At 47.1% G+C, this 20,937-nt stretch overlaps 1 protein-coding gene across 1 annotated transcript in view; it reads right to left on the reverse strand.

Annotated features, from left to right (window-relative positions):
- Nucleotides 1-20,937, reverse strand: part of gys2 (glycogen synthase 2) — a gene marked incomplete at both ends in the record, with an annotated part of 83,932 nt that overhangs the window by 22,609 nt on the left and 40,386 nt on the right. The window contains 7 exons of the mRNA XM_079262952.1: nucleotides 7,645-7,725; nucleotides 9,706-9,869; nucleotides 9,954-10,049; nucleotides 15,021-15,147; nucleotides 15,286-15,399; nucleotides 16,123-16,201; nucleotides 16,273-16,332. Of these exons, the coding sequence (XP_079119078.1) occupies nucleotides 7,645-7,725; nucleotides 9,706-9,869; nucleotides 9,954-10,049; nucleotides 15,021-15,147; nucleotides 15,286-15,399; nucleotides 16,123-16,201; nucleotides 16,273-16,332 (721 nt within the window). The remainder of the gene's footprint in view (nucleotides 1-7,644; nucleotides 7,726-9,705; nucleotides 9,870-9,953; nucleotides 10,050-15,020; nucleotides 15,148-15,285; nucleotides 15,400-16,122; nucleotides 16,202-16,272; nucleotides 16,333-20,937) is intronic.

Below are 20,937 nucleotides of genomic sequence, written 5' to 3' on the forward strand. Positions count from 1 at the left end.
TAGAACAGACTACACTACACTAGACTGGACTACACTACACAAGACTAGACTAGACTACACTAGACTAGACTAGACAACACTACACTACACTAGACTAGACTACACTAGACTAGAACAGACTACACTACACTAGACTGGACTACACTACACAAGACTAGACTAGACTACACTAGACTAGACTGCACTATACTACACTACACTAGACTAGACTAACCTACACTGGACTACACTACACTAGATTAGACTAGACTAGACTAGACTACACTACACTAGACTACACTACACTAGACTACACTACACTACACTACACTACACTAGACTAGACTACACTACACTACACTACACTAGACTAAACTAGACTAGACTACACTAAAGTAGACTAGAGTACACTAGACTAGACTACACTACACTACACTAGACTACACTAGACTAGACTACACTAGACTGCACTATAGTAGACTGCACTACACTACACTACACTAGACTACACTACACTACACTAGACTAGACTACAGTAGACTAGCCTACACTAGACTACACTAGAGAACACTAGACTACACTACACTACACTAGACTAGACTACACTACAATAGACTAGACTGCACTACACTAGACTAGACTAGACTGCACTACACTGCACTACACTAGACTGGACTAGACTAGACCGGACTAGACTGCACTACACTACACTAGACTAGACTAGAGTAGACTACACTACACTAGACTACACTACACTAGACTAGACTACACTAGACTAGACTAGACTACACTACACTAGACTAGACTATACTAGACTAGACTGCACTACACTACACTAGACTAGACTAACCTACACTAGACTACACTACACTACACTACACTAGACTACACTACATTACACTTACACTACACTAGACTAGACAAGACTAGACTAGCCTATACTAGAGTACACTACACTAGACTAGACTAGACTGGAACAGACTACACTACAGTAGCCGAAACTACACTACACTAGACTAGACTAGACTAGACTGGAACAGACTACACTACACTAGCCGAAACTACACTACACTAGACTAGACTAGACTACACTGGACTACAATAGACTAGACTAGACTAGACTACACTAGCCTACACTAGACTAGACTAGACTACACTACACTAGACTAGACTACACTAGAGTAGACTGGACTACACTAGACTACACTACACTAGACTAGACTAGACTACACTGGACTACAATAGACTAGACTAGACTAGACTACACTAGCCTACACTAGACTAGACTAGACTAGACTAGACTACACTACACTAGACTAGACTACACTAGAGTAGACTGGACTACACTAGACTACACTACACTAGACTAGCCTACACTAGACTACACTACACTGCACTACACTAGACTACATTAGAGAACACTAGACTGCACTGCACTACACTAGACTAGACTAGACTAAAATACACTAGACTCGACTAGACTGCACTACACTACACTAGACTAGATTACACTACACTACACAAGACTAGACTGCACTGCACTACACTAGACAAGACTAGACTAGACTGCACTACACTAGACTAGATTGCACTACACTACACTAGACTAGACTACACTAGACTAGACTAGACGAGAACAGAATACACTACACTAGACTAAACTAGACTACACTAGACTACACTACACTAGACTAGACTACACTAGACTAGACTAGACTAGCCTACACTAGACTACACTGGACTACATTAGACTAGACTAGACTAGACTACACTACACTAGACTACACTACACTAGACTACACTACACTAGAACAGACTACACTACACTAGACTAGACTACACTACACAAGACTAGACTAGCCTAGACTAGACTACACTAGACTAGACTAGCCTACACTAGACTACACTGGACTACATTAGACTAGACTAGACTAGACTACACTAGAGTACACTACACTAGACTAGACTACACTAGACTAGAACAGACTACACTACACTAGACTAGACTACACTACACAAGACTAAACTAGCCTAGACTAGACTAGACTAGCCTACACTAGACTACACTACACTACACTAGACTACACTAGACTAGACTAGACTAGACTTGACCGGACTAGACTAGACTAGACTACACTAGACTAGACTAGAGTAGACTACACTACACTTGACTACATTAGACTATGGTGCACTACACTACACTAGACTAGACTACACTACACTACACTAGACTAGACTACACTAGACTACACTAGAGTAGACTAGACTAGACTACACTAGACTAGACTGCACTATACTACACAACACTAGACTACACTACACTAGACTAGACTAACCTACACTAGACTTCACTACACCAGACTAGACTAGACTGGAAAAGACTACACTACACTAGACGCAACTACACTACACTAGACTAGACTAGACTATACTACACTGGACTACATTAGACTAGACTAGACAAGACTACACTATACTAGACTACACTAGACTAGACTACACTACACTACACTAGACTAGACTACACTACACTACACTAGACTACACTAGACTAGACTACACTACACTAGACTACACTACACTAGACTAGACTAGACTAGACTAGACTACAGTAGACTAGCCTACACTAGACTACACTACACTAGACTAGACTAGACTGGAACAGACTACACTACACTAGACGAAACTGCACTACACTAGACCAGACTAGACCAGACTACACTGGACTACATTAGACTAGACTACACTACACTACACTAGACTACACTAGACTAGACTAGACTACACTACACTACACTAGACTAGACTACACTAGACTAGAACAGACTACACTACACTAGACTGGACTACACTACACAAGACTAGACTAGACTACACTAGACTAGACTGCACTATACTACACTACACTAGACTAGACTAACCTACACTGGACTACACTACACTAGACTAGACTAGACTGGAAAAGACTACACTACACTAGACGAAACTACACTACACTAGACTAGACTACACTGGACTACATTAGACTAGACTAGACTAGACTACACTACACTAGACTACACTACACTAGACTACACTACACTACACTACACTAGACTAGACTACACTACACTACACTAGACTAAACTAGACTAGACTACACTAAACTAGACTAGAGTACACTAGACTAGACTACACTACACTACACTAGACTACACTAGACTAGACTACACTAGACTGCACTAGACTAGACTGCACTACACTACACTACACTAGACTACACTACACTAGACTACACTACACTAGACTAGACTACAGTAGACTAGCCTACACTAGACTACACTAGAGAACACTAGACTACACTACACTACACTAGACTAGACTACACTACACTAGACTAGACTGCACTACACTGCACTACACTAGACTGGACTAGACTTGACCGGACTAGACTAGACTAGACTACATTAGACTAGACTAGAGTAGACTACACTACACTAGACTACACTACACTAGACCAGACTACACTACACTACACTAGACTACACTACACTAGACTAGACTAGACTAGACTAGACTGCACTACACTACACTAGACTAGACTAACCTACACTAGACTACACTACATTACACTTACACTACAATAGACTAGACAAGACTAGACTAGCCTACACTAGACTACACTACACTAGACTAGACTAGACTGGAACAGACTACACTACACTAGCCGAAACTACACTACACTAGACTAGACTAGACTAGACTGGAACAGACTACACTACACTAGCCGAAACTACACTACACTAGACTAGACTAGACTACACTGGACTACAATAGACTAGACTAGACTAGACTACACTACACTAGCCTACACTAGACTAGACTAGACTACACTACACTACACTAGACTAGACTACACTAGAGTAGACTGGACTACACTAGACTACACTACACTAGACTAGCCTACACTAGACTACACTACACTGCACTACACTAGACTACATTAGAGAACACTAGACTGCACTGCACTACACTAGACTAGACTAGACTAAAATACACTAGACTCGACTAGACTGCACTACACTACACTAGACTAGACTACACTACACTACACTACACTGCACTACACTAGACTACATTAGAGAACACTAGACTGCACTGCACTACACTAGACTAGACTAGACTAAAATACACTAGACTCGACTAGACTGCACTACACTACACTAGACTAGACTACACTACACAAGACTAGACTGCACTGCACTAGACTCGACTAGACTAGACTGCACTACACTAGACTAGATTGCACTACACTGCACTACACTACACTAGACTAGACTACACTAGACTAGACTAGACGAGAACAGAATACACTACACTAGACTAAACTAGACTACACTAGACTACACTACACTAGACTACACTACACTAGACTAGACTACACTAGACTACACTAGACTAGACTAGCCTACACTAGACTACACTGGACTACATTAGACTAGACTAGACTAGACTAGACTACACTACACTAGACTACACTACACTAGACTAGACTACACTAGACTAGAACAGACTACACTACACTAGACTAGACTACACTACACAAGACTAGACTAGCCTAGACTAGACTAGACTAGACTAGCCTACACTAGACTACACTACACTACACTAGACTACACTAGACTAGACTAGACTAGACCTGACCGGACTAGACTAGACTACACTAGACTAGACTAGAGTAGACTACACTACACTTGACTACATTAGACTATGGTGCACTACACTACACTAGACTACACTAGACTAGACTAGACTACACTACACTAGACTAGACTAGACTAGACTAGACTACACTAGACTACACTAGAGTAGACTAGACTAGACTGCACTATACTACACTACACTAGACTACACTACACTAGACTAGACTAACCTACACTAGACTACACTACACCAGACTAGACTAGACTGGAAAAGACTAGACTACACTAGACGCAACTACACTACACTAGACTAGACTAGACTATACTACACTGGACTACATTAGACTAGACTAGACAAGACTACACTATACTAGACTACACTAGACTACACTAGACTAGACTACACTACACTACACTACACTAGACTACACTACACTACACTAGACTACACTAGACTAGACTACACTACACTACACTAGACTACACTACACTAGACTAGACTAGACTACAGTAGACTAGCCTACACTAGACTACACTACACTAGACTAGACTAGACTGGAACAGACTACACTACACTAGACGAAACTACACTACACTAGACTAGACTAGACCAGACTACACTGGACTACATTAGACTAGACTAGACTACACTACACTAGACTAGACTAGACTACACTACACTACACTAGACTAGACTACACTAGACTAGAACAGACTACACTACACTAGACTGGACTACACTACACAAGACTAGACTAGACTACACTAGACTAGACTGCACTATACTACACTACACTAGACTACACTACACTAGACTAGACTAACCTACACTAGACTACACTACACTAGACTAGACTAGACTGGAAAAGACTACACTACACTAGACGAAACTACACTACACTAGACTAGACTAGACTACACTGGACTACATTAGACTAGACTAGACTAGACTACACTACACTAGACTACACTACACTACACTAGACTAGACTAGACTACACTACACTAGACTAGACTACACTACACTAGACTAAACTAGACTAGACTACACTAAACTAGATTAGACTACACTAGACTAGACTACACTACACTACACTAGACTACACTAGACTAGACTACACTAGACTAGACTGCACTATACTAGACTGCACTACACTACACTACACTAGACTACACTACACTAGACTAGACTACAGTAGACTAGCCTACACTAGACTTCACTAGAGAACACTAGACTACACTACACTAGACTAGACTAGACTACACTACACTACACTGCACTACACTAGACTAGACTAGACTGCACTACACTGCACTACACTAGACTGGACTAGACTTGACCGGACTAGACTAGACTAGACTACATTAGACTAGACTAGAGTAGACTACACTACACTAGACTACACTAGACTAGACTAGACTACACTACACTAGACTAGACTAACCTACACTAGACTACACTACACTACACTACACTACACTACACTAGACTAGACAAGACTAGACTAGCCTACACTAGACTACACTACACTAGACTAGACTAGACTGGAACAGACTACACTATACTAGCCGAAACTACACTACACTAGACTAGACTAGACTACACTGGACTACAATAGACTAGACTAGACTACACTACACTAGCCTACACTAGACTAGACTAGACTACACTACACTACACTACACTACACTAGACTAGACTACACTAGAGTAGACTGGACTACACTAGACTACACTACACTAGACTAGCCTACACTAGACTACACTACACTGCACTACACTAGACTACATTAGAGAACACTAGACTGCACTGCACTACACTAGACTAGACTAGACTAAAATACACTAGACTCGACTAGACTGCACTACACTACACTAGACTAGACTACACTACACTACACTACACTGCACTACACTAGACTACACTAGACTAGACTACACTACACTACACTAGACTAGACTACACTAGACTAGACTAGACGAGAACAGAATACACTACACTAGACTAAACTAGACTACACTAGACTACACTAGACTACACTACACTACACTAGACTAGACTAGACTACACTAGACTACACTAGACTAGACTAGCCTACACTAGACTACACTGGACTACATTAGACTAGACTAGACTACACTACACTACACTACACTAGAACAGACTACACTACACTAGACTAGACTACACTACACAAGACTAGACTAGCCTAGACTAGACTACACTAGACTAGACTAGCCTACAGTAGACTACACTGGACTACATTAGACTAGACTAGACTAGACTACACTAGACTACACTACACTAGACTACACTAGACTAGAACAGACTACACTACACTAGACTAGACTACACTACACAAGACTAGACTAGCCTAGACTAGACTAGACTAGACTACACTACACTACACTAGACTACACTAGACTAGACTAGACTAGAACAGACTACACTACACTAGACTAAACTACACTAGACTAGAATAGACTAGATTAGATTAGACTAGACTACACTACACTACACTACACTAGACTACACTACACTAGACTAGAGTAGACTACACTAGACTACACTAGACTAGACTAGACTACACTAGACTACACTAGTCCATGCAGGTCTTACTTCCAGACATGTGAGCATGTGTGGTGGATTCTCCAAAGCGCGACTGGGACGCTCCAGGTGGAGGATTTCATCAGATCCGGTCAGCTGCTGTCTTCGTCTCCATCTGTGTTTTATGAACTGCTTTGTAAGTTATAATAAACTGGTCTGACGTGGATCACCTGGATTAGAACTGGACCGTACTGGTAAAACGGACTGGGGATGACCAGGTGCTTTGAACTGGTGACGTATGAAAACAGCTGGTTTGTTTTCTGAAAGAAGTGATCTGCGTATGTATTTCTGATCTATGCTGATGAACAATAAAAACCTGTTTTCCGTCCTGACGACTGTTCAACATGACAACGTTACGGTGAAGCAACGCCTCACCTTCAGAGGAGCGGTGGGATCCATCTTGAACTTGTCTGGGAAAACTCTGCTGAGGGCCAGATGTCGCGCGTGGATGTAAAACTGCCAATCAGAGAATCATCAGTCAGTCAACATTTCAGCTTTACAGTAGAATACCTCGGCTCTGATAAGGTGGCCTTTACCGAGACCTCACGCCCGTCTGCAGGGGGGTCACGGTAGCTTTACATCTAGACTTTTATACCTGATCCTACAGGGTCACCCTGCTGAGACAGCTCAGGCTGTCCAAAGAAACGTAAGGTAGTCTACTCGTCTGCTGGTCTACTGGTCTACTGGTCTGCTGGTCTGCTGGTCTGCTGGTCTGCTGGTCTATTGGTCTGCTGGTCTGCTGGTCTGCTGGTCTACTGGTCTGCAGTCTACTGGTCTGCTTGTCTACTGGTCTGCAGTCTACTGGTCTGCTGGTCTATTGGTTTGCTGGTCTGCTGGTCTACTGGTCTACTGGTCTACTGGTCTGCTGGTCTGCTGGTCTGCTGGCCTATTGGTCTGCTGGTCTGCTGGTCTATTGGTCTGCTGGTTTACTGGTCTGCTGGTCTGTTGGTCTACTGGTTTGCTGGTCTATTGGTCTACTGGTCTACTGGTCTGCTGATCTACTGGTCTGCTGGTCTACTGGTCTGCAGTCTACTGGTCTGCTTGTCTACTGGTCTGCAGTCTACTGGTCTGCTGGTCTATTGGTTTGCTGGTCTGCTGGTCTACTAGTCTACTGGTCTGCTGGTCTACTGGTCTACTGGTCTACTGGTCTGCTGGTCTGCTGGCCTATTGGTCTACTGGTCTGCTGGTCTATTGGTCTGCTGGTTTACTGGTCTGCTGGTCTGTTGGTCTACTGGTTTGCTGGTCTATTGGTCTACAGGTCTACTGGTCTGCTGATCTACTGGTCTGCTGGTCTGCTGGTCTACTGGTCTGCAGTCTACTGGTCTGCTTGTCTACTGGTCTGCAGTCTACTGGTCTGCTGGTCTATTGGTTTGCTGGTCTACTGGTCTACTGGTCTGCTGGTCTGCTGGTCTGCTGGCCTATTGGTCTACTGGTCTGCTGGTCTATTGGTCTGCTGGTTTACTGGTCTGCTGGTCTGTTGGTCTACTGGTTTGCTGGTCTATTGGTCTACTGGTCTACTGGTCTGCTGATCTACTGGTCTGCTGGTCTACTGGTCTGCAGTCTACTGGTCTGCTTGTCTACTGGTCTGCAGTCTACTGGTCTGCTGGTCTATTGGTTTGCTGGTCTGCTGGTCTACTAGTCTACTGGTCTGCTGGTCTATTGGTCTGCTGGTCTATTGGTCTACTGGTCTGCTGGTCTGTTGGTCTACTGGTCTACTGGTTTGCTGGTCTGCTGGTCTATTGGTCTACTGGTCTATTGGTCTACTGGTCTGCTGATCTACTGGTCTGCTTGTCTACTGGTCTGCTTGTCTACTGGTCTGCAGTCTACTGGTATGCTTGTCTACTGGTCTGCAGTCTACTGGTCTGCTTGTCTACTGGTCTGCAGTCTACTGGTCTGCTGGTCTACTGGTGAATTGGTGTGCTGGTCTACTGGTCTGCTGGTCTACTGGTTTGGTGGTTTGGTGGTCTGCTGGTCTATTGGTCAACTGGTCTACTGGTCTGCAGTCTACTGGTCTGCTGGTCTATTGGTCTACTGGTCTGCTGGTCTACTGGTCTGCTGGGCTGCTGGTCTACTGGTCTACTGGTCTGCTGGTCTACTGGTCTACTGGTCTGCTGGTCTACTGGTCTACTGGTCTACTGGTCTGCTGGTCTGCTGGTCTACTGGTCTGCTGGTCTACTGGTCTACTGGTCTGCTGGTCTGCTGGTCTGTTGGGCTGCTGGGCTGCTGTACACCAGTCAGACAAATCTTCATCCTTTCATGAAACCAGTAATCCCACATCAGTGAGATGGGGCTCTTACTGGTGAAACACCGTGCATGTGTAATGGCAGTCCTGCGAGGTTTGTGTAAAACTGGTGAAAAGTAGTTTTTGGGGACAGAGGGGCGTCCCAGGTTTGTCTCAGCTTTAGGAACCCAGTTAGACCAGCAGCAGAAACTGACCCGGCCCAGGTATCTCCAGTCCAGCAGGTCCGACAGCCGCTCCGTTCGGTTCCGCTGGATGATGCGCTGCCGCCGAGACTGCTGGCAGAAGCTGAACATAAACTGGGTCAGCTGGTTGCAGGACTCCTCAGGGGATCGGAAGCGCCGGTCTACAATGTAGATTCCTGGCCAGAAGAGGAAGAGGAGGAGGGTGTCTGAGGATGAACACATGAAAACACTCTGATGTGTCTGATGTCAGGGTGGCGTACCGTAGGCGGTAGGTTCAGACACGTGCTCCTCCATGAAGCAGCCGAAGCCTGACAGGTTGGTGGTGATGCTGGGGATACCCATGACGGTACATTCACCTGGAGGACACAGAAGGGAACAGCGGACTCAGCAGGAAATCAGCTGATTAGAGGAAAACAACGGAAGTTTGGGAAGCGCCGTTTGTGTCTCTGACCACCAACCGGAACGCAGTTTTAGGTTCAGATCAGAAAACATCCCAGCCTCACTTCGCTCCAGTTCCACTTCAGTCACCTGCAGACACTGTGCTTGTGTTTGGTTCTTGACAAAATAATAATCATGAAATCTTTTTGGTTTCTATAAACTGTCTGTACTTGTTAAAAGCATCACAATAAGATCCTTTTCACCCGCGTAGGAACATAGACTCCATATTGGTTTAACTACAGTAAATTATCAAGCAGTCTGAAACCTTTTGTGCTCGGATGTTAACAAAATAATTATTAATTTCATCCACTATTGTTTATTTATTTTCTATTTTTCATGACTGTTCTAGAAGAAATACCGTGGAACATCTTTACTGTGGAATCTATTCAGAACCTGATTTCTTCCATTCCAATTCTGTTTAATGTTTGTCCCACAATTTTTCTATTTTTTTATGATAATACAGTTTCATTTGTGTCCTTAAGAGGGTATTTTATCTTTCCTCATGTTTTCATCAGTTCAATTTATTAAAAATATTTCGTTTCAGAGAACATTTTCCTGATGACAGGCTTTCTGCAGACCAGAAGTTATCCAAGGATCCCTATATACTTTACTTTTTGATAAAATCTTATCAGTGGACAATGCAGATCATAAAGTTCAGACCATCTAGACAAAAATGCCACAGAAGCCTCATTTGGATCATCGACAGACACCATCCCATACGCAGAGAATTAGCTCGGTTTTAAATGCTTCAGTCCCTTCTGGAGCTCCAACTCTCATCCAAGTTTTTCTTAGATTTTGTAGTCTCTTATTTGGTTATATATATAAAATATTAACAATGACTGGGAAGTGATCAGTGACATCACTCATCGAAAGACAACTTATGGAAAAATCTTTAACGTTGGTAAAATATTATCGATAGTTAAACTTTCCTGAGTTACTCTTGTTGGATTATCGATTAAAGGTCTTAAACCAAAACTAAACATTTCATTAATAAAATTAAAAGTTGGTTTATGTGTTCAGTAAATCAACATTAAAATCAGCACAAATATAAACTGACTTCTTATTACTGAAATGATCCAAAACCTTAGATAATGAATTGGGCTTAATGTGGACACCAGGAGTAAATACGACATAAGAATATAGGATGATCCTTATCATTTTCATCTGAATAGTCAGACTTTCGAGAACATCATCTAAAACTAAAGTATGAAAAATCTCACAATGAAGATATTTGTGAACATAAAATGCCACTCCTTATTGCCTTTCTTCTTTCTGTTGATTTAGTAGAAATCATCATTTACAAATGCTTCAGTCATTTCATCAGTTAACAGGGTTATAGCAACAACTTGAAAAGTACATCAAATGTTCCTTAATTCGTACAAAGTTTGATCTAAAACCTCCACTGTTGAAGTGGATTACTGAAAAACCACTTACATCTAACCTTTTACATGATTTTCAGAATAATATGATGCATTTATACTGTTACCATGAACTAAATGCTGGGTAGGTGTGTCTACTGGGGTTGCCTGTGAGGTCTGCCTGGGGTTCAGACCTGTACTGGGTGGAGTCACCCCTCCACCTGGGTCTGGCTCCGCCTGTATGAGCCTAACCCTCTCAATAATGCATTTCCTGGGATGTTCCTTTCCCTGCTACGTCCCGCACACAGTCTGTTTGCTGTTTGGTTCCGCGTATCAGAGCCTTGTTGGTCAGGCTGACTGACGCTGCCTTAGGATGTCGCGTTCCTTGTTTCTGACCCTCTTCCTGCTTCAGAGCTCCCTCTCTCTGATCCTTTTCCCTTCTTTCTTGACAGTGATGGCTTTCCTGACTCTGACACTGATGTGAGAGTGTTTTTTCTTTCAGGATGTTTTCTGACGAAGGTTCTTCAACGCTGCCGGGAGTGACCGTTCTGATGTTTAGATATTCCTGTATCTCTTTAAGCAGTTAGTCTTTTTTCTGGGTTTGTTTTGTTGTTTTATTGTATCCCTGAATGGTGCTTCTCTTGTGTTGATCCTGGAAAATGAATGAATGAATGAATGGATGAACTAAATGTGTTTCAGGATCAATATCAAAATCCTTATCATTTGTCAGTTCAGAGTAATTTTAATTTAACTCCCTGCTAATTGTTTAGTCCGAGCTGCCAACAGAGTTTGGACTGTCTTACTACCACTGGAATAACGGTCCTCGTTTGTCATCCTCTAAAAACAATAAAATATAAATTTAAAAAAATTTAGAAATAAACAAAAACCACATCAACAAAAATACTCATTTTAACTTGTCAGGTGTTTGACGTTCCACATAAGGTCCAATGTACCATGAGATGAATTCTCCAGTTCTTAAGGTTTTTGTCAGAAGGCTCCACTTGTTCACATCCGTTTGGTTTTATGTCCAGTTTTCCATTTCTTATCCATGTAGAACGCATCTGGTTCTGCTTCTTTAGGTGGCGTCCAAGCCGTCAGTCCAGTTTCGGCTCAGTTTCAGCCCAGTTCCAGCCCAGTTTCAGTCCTGTTTCAGCCCAGTTTCAGCTCAGTTTCAGTCCTGTTGAGCCCAGTTTCAGTCCAGTTTCAACCCAGTTTCAGCCCAGTTTCAGTCCTGTTTCAGCCCAGTTTCAGCCCAGTTTCAGCCCAGTTTCAGTCCTGTTGAGCCCAGTTTCAGTCCAGTTTCAACCCAGTTTCAGCCCAGTTTCAGTCCTGTTTCAGCCCAGTTTCAGCCCAGTTTCAGTCCAGTTTCAACCCAGTTTCAGTCCAGTTTCAGCTCAGTTTCAACCCAGTTTCAGCCCAGTTTCAGCCCAGTTTCAGTCCAGTTTTAGCCCAGTTGCAGCCCAAGTTAGCCCAGTTCCAGCTCAGTTTCAGCCCAGTTGCAGCCCAGTTTGAGTCCAGTTTCAGCCCAGTTTCAGCCCAGTTTCAGCCCAGTTTCAACCCAGTTTCAGTCCAGTTTTAGCCCAGTTGCAGCCCAAGTTAGCCCAGTTCCAGCTCAGTTTCAGCCCAGTTTCAGTCCAGTTTCAGCCCAGTTTCAACCCAGTTTCAGTCCAGTTTTAGCCCAGTTCCAGCTCAGTTTCAGCCCAGTTGCAGCCCAGTTTGAGTCCAGTTTCAGCCCAGTTTCAGTCCAGTTTCAGTTGCAGCCCTAGCATAGCTGCGGTGCGTTTTATCCAAACATCCCTGGCCAGAGAATTTTGCTCCAGATCATCAGTTCTCTGTTCCAACATCTAAACTTTTATCTCTTTGAGTTATTATTTCCTTCAGCACTGTTCTCCATCCAGAGGTTTAAGTTTAATTGTTGTTCACCAAGCTTGCTCATCTCATGCCCCATGTAGTTAAGATATTTTTTTATATCTTAAAGGTGTTTTGATAATGCTTTAACTGTCGTCATGACTTCAGATTAAAATGATCCATCCATCCATCCATCTTCTGCCGCTTATCCGGGGTCGGGTCGCGGGGGCAGCAGCCTAAGCAGGGAAGCCCAGACTTCCCTCTCCCCAGCCACATTTGCCAACTCTGCGGGGGGGATCCCGAGACGTTCCCAGGCCAGCCGAGAGATATAATCCCTCCAGCGTGTCCTGGGTCTTCCCCGGGGTCTCCTCCCAGAGGGACGTGCCTGGAACACCTCACCAGGGAGGTCCAGGAGGCATCCTGACCAGATGCCCGAGCCACCTCAACTGGTTCCTCTCGATGCGGAGGAGCAGCGGCTCTACTCTGATCTCCTCCTGGATGACCGAGCTCCTCACCCTATCTCTAAGGGAGAGCCCGGCCACCCTGTGGAGGAAACTCATTTCAACCGCCTGTATACGAGATCTGGTTCTTTCGGTCACGACCCACAGCTCATGACCATAGGTGAGGGTAGGAACGTAGATCGACTGGTAAATCGAGAGCTTCGCCTTCTGGCTCAGCTCCTTCTTCACCACGACAGACCGGCGCAGAGTCCGCATTACTGCAGACGCCGCACCGATCCGTCTGTCGATCTCGCGCTCCATCCTTCCCTCACTCGTGAACAAGTAAAATGATCACTAAAGAAATAATTAAGGTAAGTCAAGTGGACTGCTCTGGAGAGAACCAGCAGAAATCTTACACAAGCCTGAAAGACCCAAAACTGTTGTGCTCCTAAAATACCTTTCACAGTCCAACCCTGATTTGATTTTCCCAGAGGGGAAATAAAAACCAGTCAGTACCAGTTGCATTCTGTTTCCCAGAGGGATGGCATTGGATTCAAAGGATTTTTGTTGGATTCTTGAGAGCAAAGAGCAAAGACACACAGCAGCAGCCAACTTTTAAGTGCTCATCGGCTTGTAATTTCATACTTAATAGGCATACAAGCTTTGCTTCTGCCTGTTTTGTTTTGGTTGTTTGTGTACAAACTGTCTGTCTGTCTGTGGCTGAAACAAAATAAACTAATAAACTGACTAAAGAAACTAATGCTTGTCTATAATTTTCTTCCTGATCTCCTGAGACCACTCTTTCCTTTGCTTCCTCGCAGGGTGTGGTACACCCCATGTCAGCAAACAGCACAGGGACAACCTGTAGCCCTGTCCACAGGCCCACTGACTGACAGCAGGACACCAGACACCTGTCATGCTGATTAGTGGACACACCTTGGACTAACATGTCTCTTTGGACACATTATTATCACGTCTTTTCCAGGGTACCATAATTCTTGTCCAGAACTGTTTCATGAGTTTATTTTTCATGTCAGTCTGTTGCTGGGTAGAAAAGCAACGTCTGACTTTTACTGGTTATATTTAACAGAATTTTGATTATTTCTTTTGTCAGATTCAAGTTATTTCTGGGACCACTGTGAGTTTTTCTTTCATTGACCGCAGGGTACCAACCGTTTTGTCCACGTCTGTAAAAGTTGTGTTTGTGTCTGTGTGTGGGCGTGTGTGTGTGGGCATAACGTACCTGGGGTGTATCCCCATGGTTCATAGTAGGAAGGAAACACTCCAAGGTTACAACCCCGGACAAAGTCCTCGTAGTCCATGGGCAGTAGAGGACTGGTGGAGGACAGAAACTCAGGGTGGAAGATGAGCTGACAGGATGCAGAGACAGGATGAGACACATTTGACATCGGTCTTGGGAGGCCCTGCTGGGTCAGATTTTACCCAGACCAGGCTACGCCCCTCTGGGTCTGACCTGACCCGAACTAGCTGAAGGAGCTTTCCTCTACCTTTACACGGTCATTCCTGGAGTTGAAGAGACCGATGCGTCTCATGTTGGACAGGATGGGATCTGTGGAGTCATCCAGCATGTTGTGAGTGGTGACAGGAGGAAGGCTGTGTCTCTGAGCCGGGGGGAGGGAGGGGGGACAGATTATTATGTTTAACAAACTGAACCAATTGGAAGGACGCAGGAAATCATCAGGCATTTATGGCCGTTAGGAGTCAGTGGTCCATAACTGTCCAGCATGAGAGTCAGACACGTATTGATGAGTTAGTAACTGATTCATTTCTCACATTACTGCAGCACAAAACCAGGAAACCAGTCTCCTTTCATTTCGCTGAAAATAAGTTGGAATATGAATGATTCTGTCGCAGCCTCGTTCGTTTTTACTAATGATTAATGTTAAAGTTATTTTTAATTCAGATAAAGAGGCTGTGATTGGAAAGAAGCTGCAGAAAGTCAGCGGTGAGACATGAAGATGACAGAAAGGAGAAATATTCACAACAGCATAGCTTCCAATGACCAATCAGGAGCCTGGATTCCATCAGTCCTTCAGTCGATACAACATGCAGCCCATCTCCAGCTGGTGAAATATGGATGCAGATATACACTCATTTTAATTGTCAAGGACCTTTTATTGGCACTTTCCTGTTGACGCAGGGCTGTAACAGATTTCCCACAGCTGCTGGACTGACCTGCAGTCTGCTCTGAGGCAGGTCATTACCTCTGAGCGACAGCATTCGCCCAGACGGATCACAGCAGGAAAACACCACATCACGTTTATTCATCTGGTCATGTCCCTTTTCATTATCACAACCAGATTACTGGAGACCAGATCCAGTACCTGAGTAGCGTAGATGGCTCTCTTCATCATGGTGAAGTCGTCTCGGTCCAGAATGGCGTTCATGTCTGGGATCTGTCCTCTATATAACACACACAGAGTCCATTATTCATCACAGAGGACCACAGATCATGTGACTCAGTGTTTACTTACTTCAACAGAGCATCATAGAGCTTTGTACCAAACTTCTCCTTCACAGTGTGAGCTGTGTCCCTGTGAGACACAAACCAGAACCTTCATGGACACAGCCCAACATGTCCAAATAACGTCACATGTTCTGATGGAAAACTACTCATTAGCATTTCCTCCTCAAGGAGACAGACAGGCTGGAGGTGGAGACAGACGAGGTCTCAGGAGACAGACAGGCTGGAGGTGGAGACAGACGAGGTCTCAGGAGACAGACAGGCTGGAAGTGGAGACAGACGAGGTCTCAGGAGACAGACAGGCTGGAAGTGGAGACAGACGAGGTCTCAGGAGACAGACAGGCTGGAAGTGGAGACAGACGAGGTCTCAGGAGACAGACAGGCTGGAGGTGGAGACAGACGAGGTCTCAGGAGACAGACAGGCTGGAGGTGGAGACAGACGAGGTCTCAGGAGACAGACAGGCTGGAAGTGGAGACAGACGAGGTCTCAGGAGACAGACAGGCTGGAAGTGGAGACAGACGATGTCTCAGGAGACAGACAGGCTGGAGGTGGAGACAGACGATGTCTCAGGAGACAGACAGGCTGGAGGTGGAGACAGACGAGGTCTCAGGAGACAGACAGGCTGGAGGTGGAGACAGACGAGGTCTCAGGAGACAGACAGGCTGGAGGTGGAGACAGACGAGGTCTCAGGAGACAGACAGGCTGGAGGTGGAGACAGACGAGGTCTCAGGAGACAGACAGGCTGGAGGTGGAGACAGAGGAGGTCTCAGGAGACAGACAGGCTGGAGGTGGAGACAGACGAGGTCTCAGGAGACAGACAGGCTGGAGGTGGAGACAGAGGAGGTCTCAGGAGACAGACAGGCTGGAGGTGGAGACAGACGATGTCTCAGGAGACAGACCGGCTGGAGGTGGAGACAGAGGAGGTCTCAGGAGACAGACAGGCTGGAGGTGGAGACAGACGAGGTCTCAGGAGACAGACAGGCTGGAGGTGGAGACAGAGGAGGTCTCAGGAGACAGACAGGCTGGAGGTGGAGACAGACGATGTCTCAGGAGACAGACCGGCTGGAGGTGGAGACAGACGAGGTCTCAGGAGACAGACAGGCTGGAGGTGGAGACAGACGATGTCTCAGGAGACAGACAGGCTGGAGGTGGAGACAGACGAGGTCTCAGGAGACAGACCGGCTGGAGGTGGAGACAGAAGAGGTCTCAGGAGACAGACAGGCTGGAGGTGGAGACAGACGATGTCTCAGGAGACAGACAGGCTGGAGGTGGAGACAGACGAGGTCTCAGGAGACAGACAGGCTGGAGGTGGAGACAGACGATGTCTCAGGAGACAGACAGGCTGGAGGTGGAGACAGAGGAGGTCTCAGGAGACAGACAGGCTAGAGGTGGAGACAGACGATGTCTCAGGAGACAGACAGGCTGGAGGTGGAGACAGACGAGGTCTCAGGAGACAGACAGGCTGGAGGTGGAGACAGACGAGGTCTCAGGAGACAGACAGGCTGGAGGTGGAGACAGACGAGGTCTCAGGAGACAGACAGGCTAGAGGTGGAGACAGACGATGTCTCAGGAGACAGACAGGCTGGAGGTGGAGACAGACGAGGTCTCAGGAGACAGACAGGCTGGAGGTGGAGACAGAGGAGGTCTCAGGAGACAGACAGGCTGGAGGTGGAGACAGACGATGTCTCAGGAGACAGACAGGTTGGAGGTGGAGACAGACGAGGTCTCAGGAGACAGACAGGCTGGAGGTGGAGACAGAGGAGGTCTCAGGAGACAGACAGGCTGGAGGTGGAGACAGACGAGGTCTCAGGAGACAGACAGGCTGGAGGTGGAGACAGAGGAGGTCTCAGGAGACAGACAGGCTGGAGGTGGAGACAGACGAGGTCTCAGGAGACAGACAGGCTGGAGGTGGAGACAGACGATGTCTCAGGAGACAGACAGGCTGGAGGTGGAGACAGACGAGGTCTCAGGAGACAGACAGGCTGGAGGTGGAGACAGACGAGGTCTCAGGAGACAGACAGGCTGGAGGTGGAGACAGACGATGTCTCAGGAGACAGACAGGCTGGAGGTGGAGACAGACGATGTCTCAGGAGACAGACAGGCTAGAGGTGGAGACAGACGATGTCTCAGGAGACAGACAGGCTGGAGGTGGAGACAGACGAGGTCTCAGGAGACAGACAGGCTGGAGGTGGAGACAGACGAGGTCTCAGGAGACAGACAGGCTGGAGGTGGAGACAGACGATGTCTCAGGAGACAGACAGGCTGGAGGTGGAGACAGACGAGGTCTCAGGAGACAGACAGGCTGGAGGTGGAGACAGACGATGTCTCAGGAGACAGACAGGCTAGAGGTGGAGACAGAGGAGGTCTCAGGAGACAGACAGGCTGGAGGTGGAGACAGACGATGTCTCAGGAGACAGACAGGCTGGAGGTGGAGACAGACGAGGTCTCAGGAGACAGACAGGCTGGAGGTGGAGACAGACGATGTCTCAGGAGACAGACAGGCTAGAGGTGGAGACAGAGGAGGTCTCAGGAGACAGACAGGCTGGAAGTGGAGACAGACGATGTCTCAGGAGACAGACAGGCTGGAGGTGGAGACAGACGATGTCTCAGGAGACAGACAGGCTAGAGGTGGAGACAGACGATGTCTCAGGTGACAGACAGGCTGGAGGTGGAGACAGACGAGGTCTCAGGAGACAGACAGGCTGGAGGTGGAGACAGACGATGTCTCAGGAGACAGACAGGCTGGAGGTGGAGACAGACGAGGTCTCAGGAGACAGACAGGCTGGAGGTGGAGACAGACGAGGTCTCAGGAGACAGACAGGCTGGAGGTGGAGACAGAGGAGGTCTCAGGAGACAGACAGGCTGGAGGTGGAGACAGACGAGGTCTCAGGAGACAGACAGGCTGGAGGTGGAGACAGAGGAGGTCTCAGGAGACAGACAGGCTAGAGGTGGAGACAGAGGAGGTCTCAGGAGACAGACAGGCTGGAGGTGGAGACAGACGATGTCTCAGGAGACAGACAGGCTGGAGGTGGAGACAGACGATGTCTCAGGAGACAGACAGGTTGGAGGTGGAGACAGACGAGGTCTCAGGAGACAGACAGGCTGGAGGTGGAGACAGACGATGTCTCAGGAGACAGACCGGCTGGAGGTGGAGACAGACGAGGTCTCAGGAGACAGACAGGCTGGAGGTGGAGACAGACGAGGTCTCAGGAGACAGACAGGCTGGAGGTGGAGACAGACGAGGTCTCAGGAGACAGACAGGCTGGAGGTGGAGACAGACGAGGTCTCAGGAGACAGACAGGCTGGAGGTGGAGACAGACGATGTCTCAGGAGACAGACAGGCTGGAGGTGGAGACAGACGAGGTCTCAGGAGACAGACAGGCTGGAGGTGGAGACAAACGAGGTCTCAGGAGACAGACAGGCTAGCAGTGGAGACAGAGGAGGTCTCAGGAGACAGACAGGCTGGAGGTGGAGACAGAGGAGGTCTCAGGAGACAGACAGGCTGGAGGTGGAGACAGACGATGTCTCAGGAGACAGACAGGCTAGAGGTGGAGACAGACGATGTCTCAGGAGACAGACAGGCTAGAGGTGGAGACAGACGAGGTCTCAGGAGACAGACAGGCTGGAGGTGGAGACAGACGATGTCTCAGGAGACAGACAGGCTGGAGGTGGAGACAGACGAGGTCTCAGGAGACAGACAGGCTGGAGGTAGAGACAGACGATGTCTCAGGAGACAGACAGGCTGGAGGTAGAGACAGACGATGTCTCAGGAGACAGACAGGCTGGAGGTGGAGACAGACGAGGTCTCAGGAGACAGACAGGCTGGAGGTGGAGACAGACGATGTCTCAGGAGACAGACAGGCTGGAGGTGGAGACAGACGAGGTCTCAGGAGACAGACAGGCTGGAGGTGGAGACAGACGATGTCTCAGGAGACAGACAGGCTAGAGGTGGAGACAGACGATGTCTCAGGAGACAGACAGGCTAGAGGTGGAGACAGACGATGTCTCAGGAGACAGACAGGCTAGAGGTGGAGACAGACGATGTCTCAGGTGACAGACAGGCTGGAGGTGGAGACAGACGAGGTCTCAGGAGACAGACAGGCTGGAGGTGGAGACAGACGAGGTCTCAGGAGACAGACAGGCTGGAGGTGGAGACAGAGGAGGTCTCAGGAGACAGACAGGCTGGAGGTGGAGACAGACGAGGTCTCAGGAGACAGACAGGCTGGAGGTGGAGACAGACGAGGTCTCAGGAGACAGACAGGCTGGAGGTGGAGACAGAGGAGGTCTCAGGAGACAGACAGGCTGGAGGTGGAGACAGACGATGTCTCAGGAGACAGACAGGCTGGAGGTGGAGACAGACGATGTCTCAGGAGACAGACAGGTTGGAGGTGGAGACAGACGAGGTCTCAGGAGACAGACAGGCTGGAGGTGGAGACAGACGATGTCTCAGGAGACAGACAGGCTGGAGGTGGAGACAGACGAGGTCTCAGGAGACAGACAGGCTGGAGGTGGAGACAGACGAGGTCTCAGGAGACAGACAGGCTGGAGGTGGAGACAGACGAGGTCTCAGGAGACAGACAGGCTGGAGGTGGAGACAGACGAGGTCTCAGGAGACAGACAGGCTGGAGGTGGAGACAGACGATGTCTCAGGAGACAGACAGGCTGGAGGTGGAG

The sequence above is a fragment of the Telmatherina bonti genome (genome assembly GCF_933228915.1).
Source record: "Telmatherina bonti genome assembly, chromosome: 23".
Classification (NCBI taxonomy): Eukaryota; Metazoa; Chordata; class Actinopteri; order Atheriniformes; family Telmatherinidae; genus Telmatherina; species Telmatherina bonti.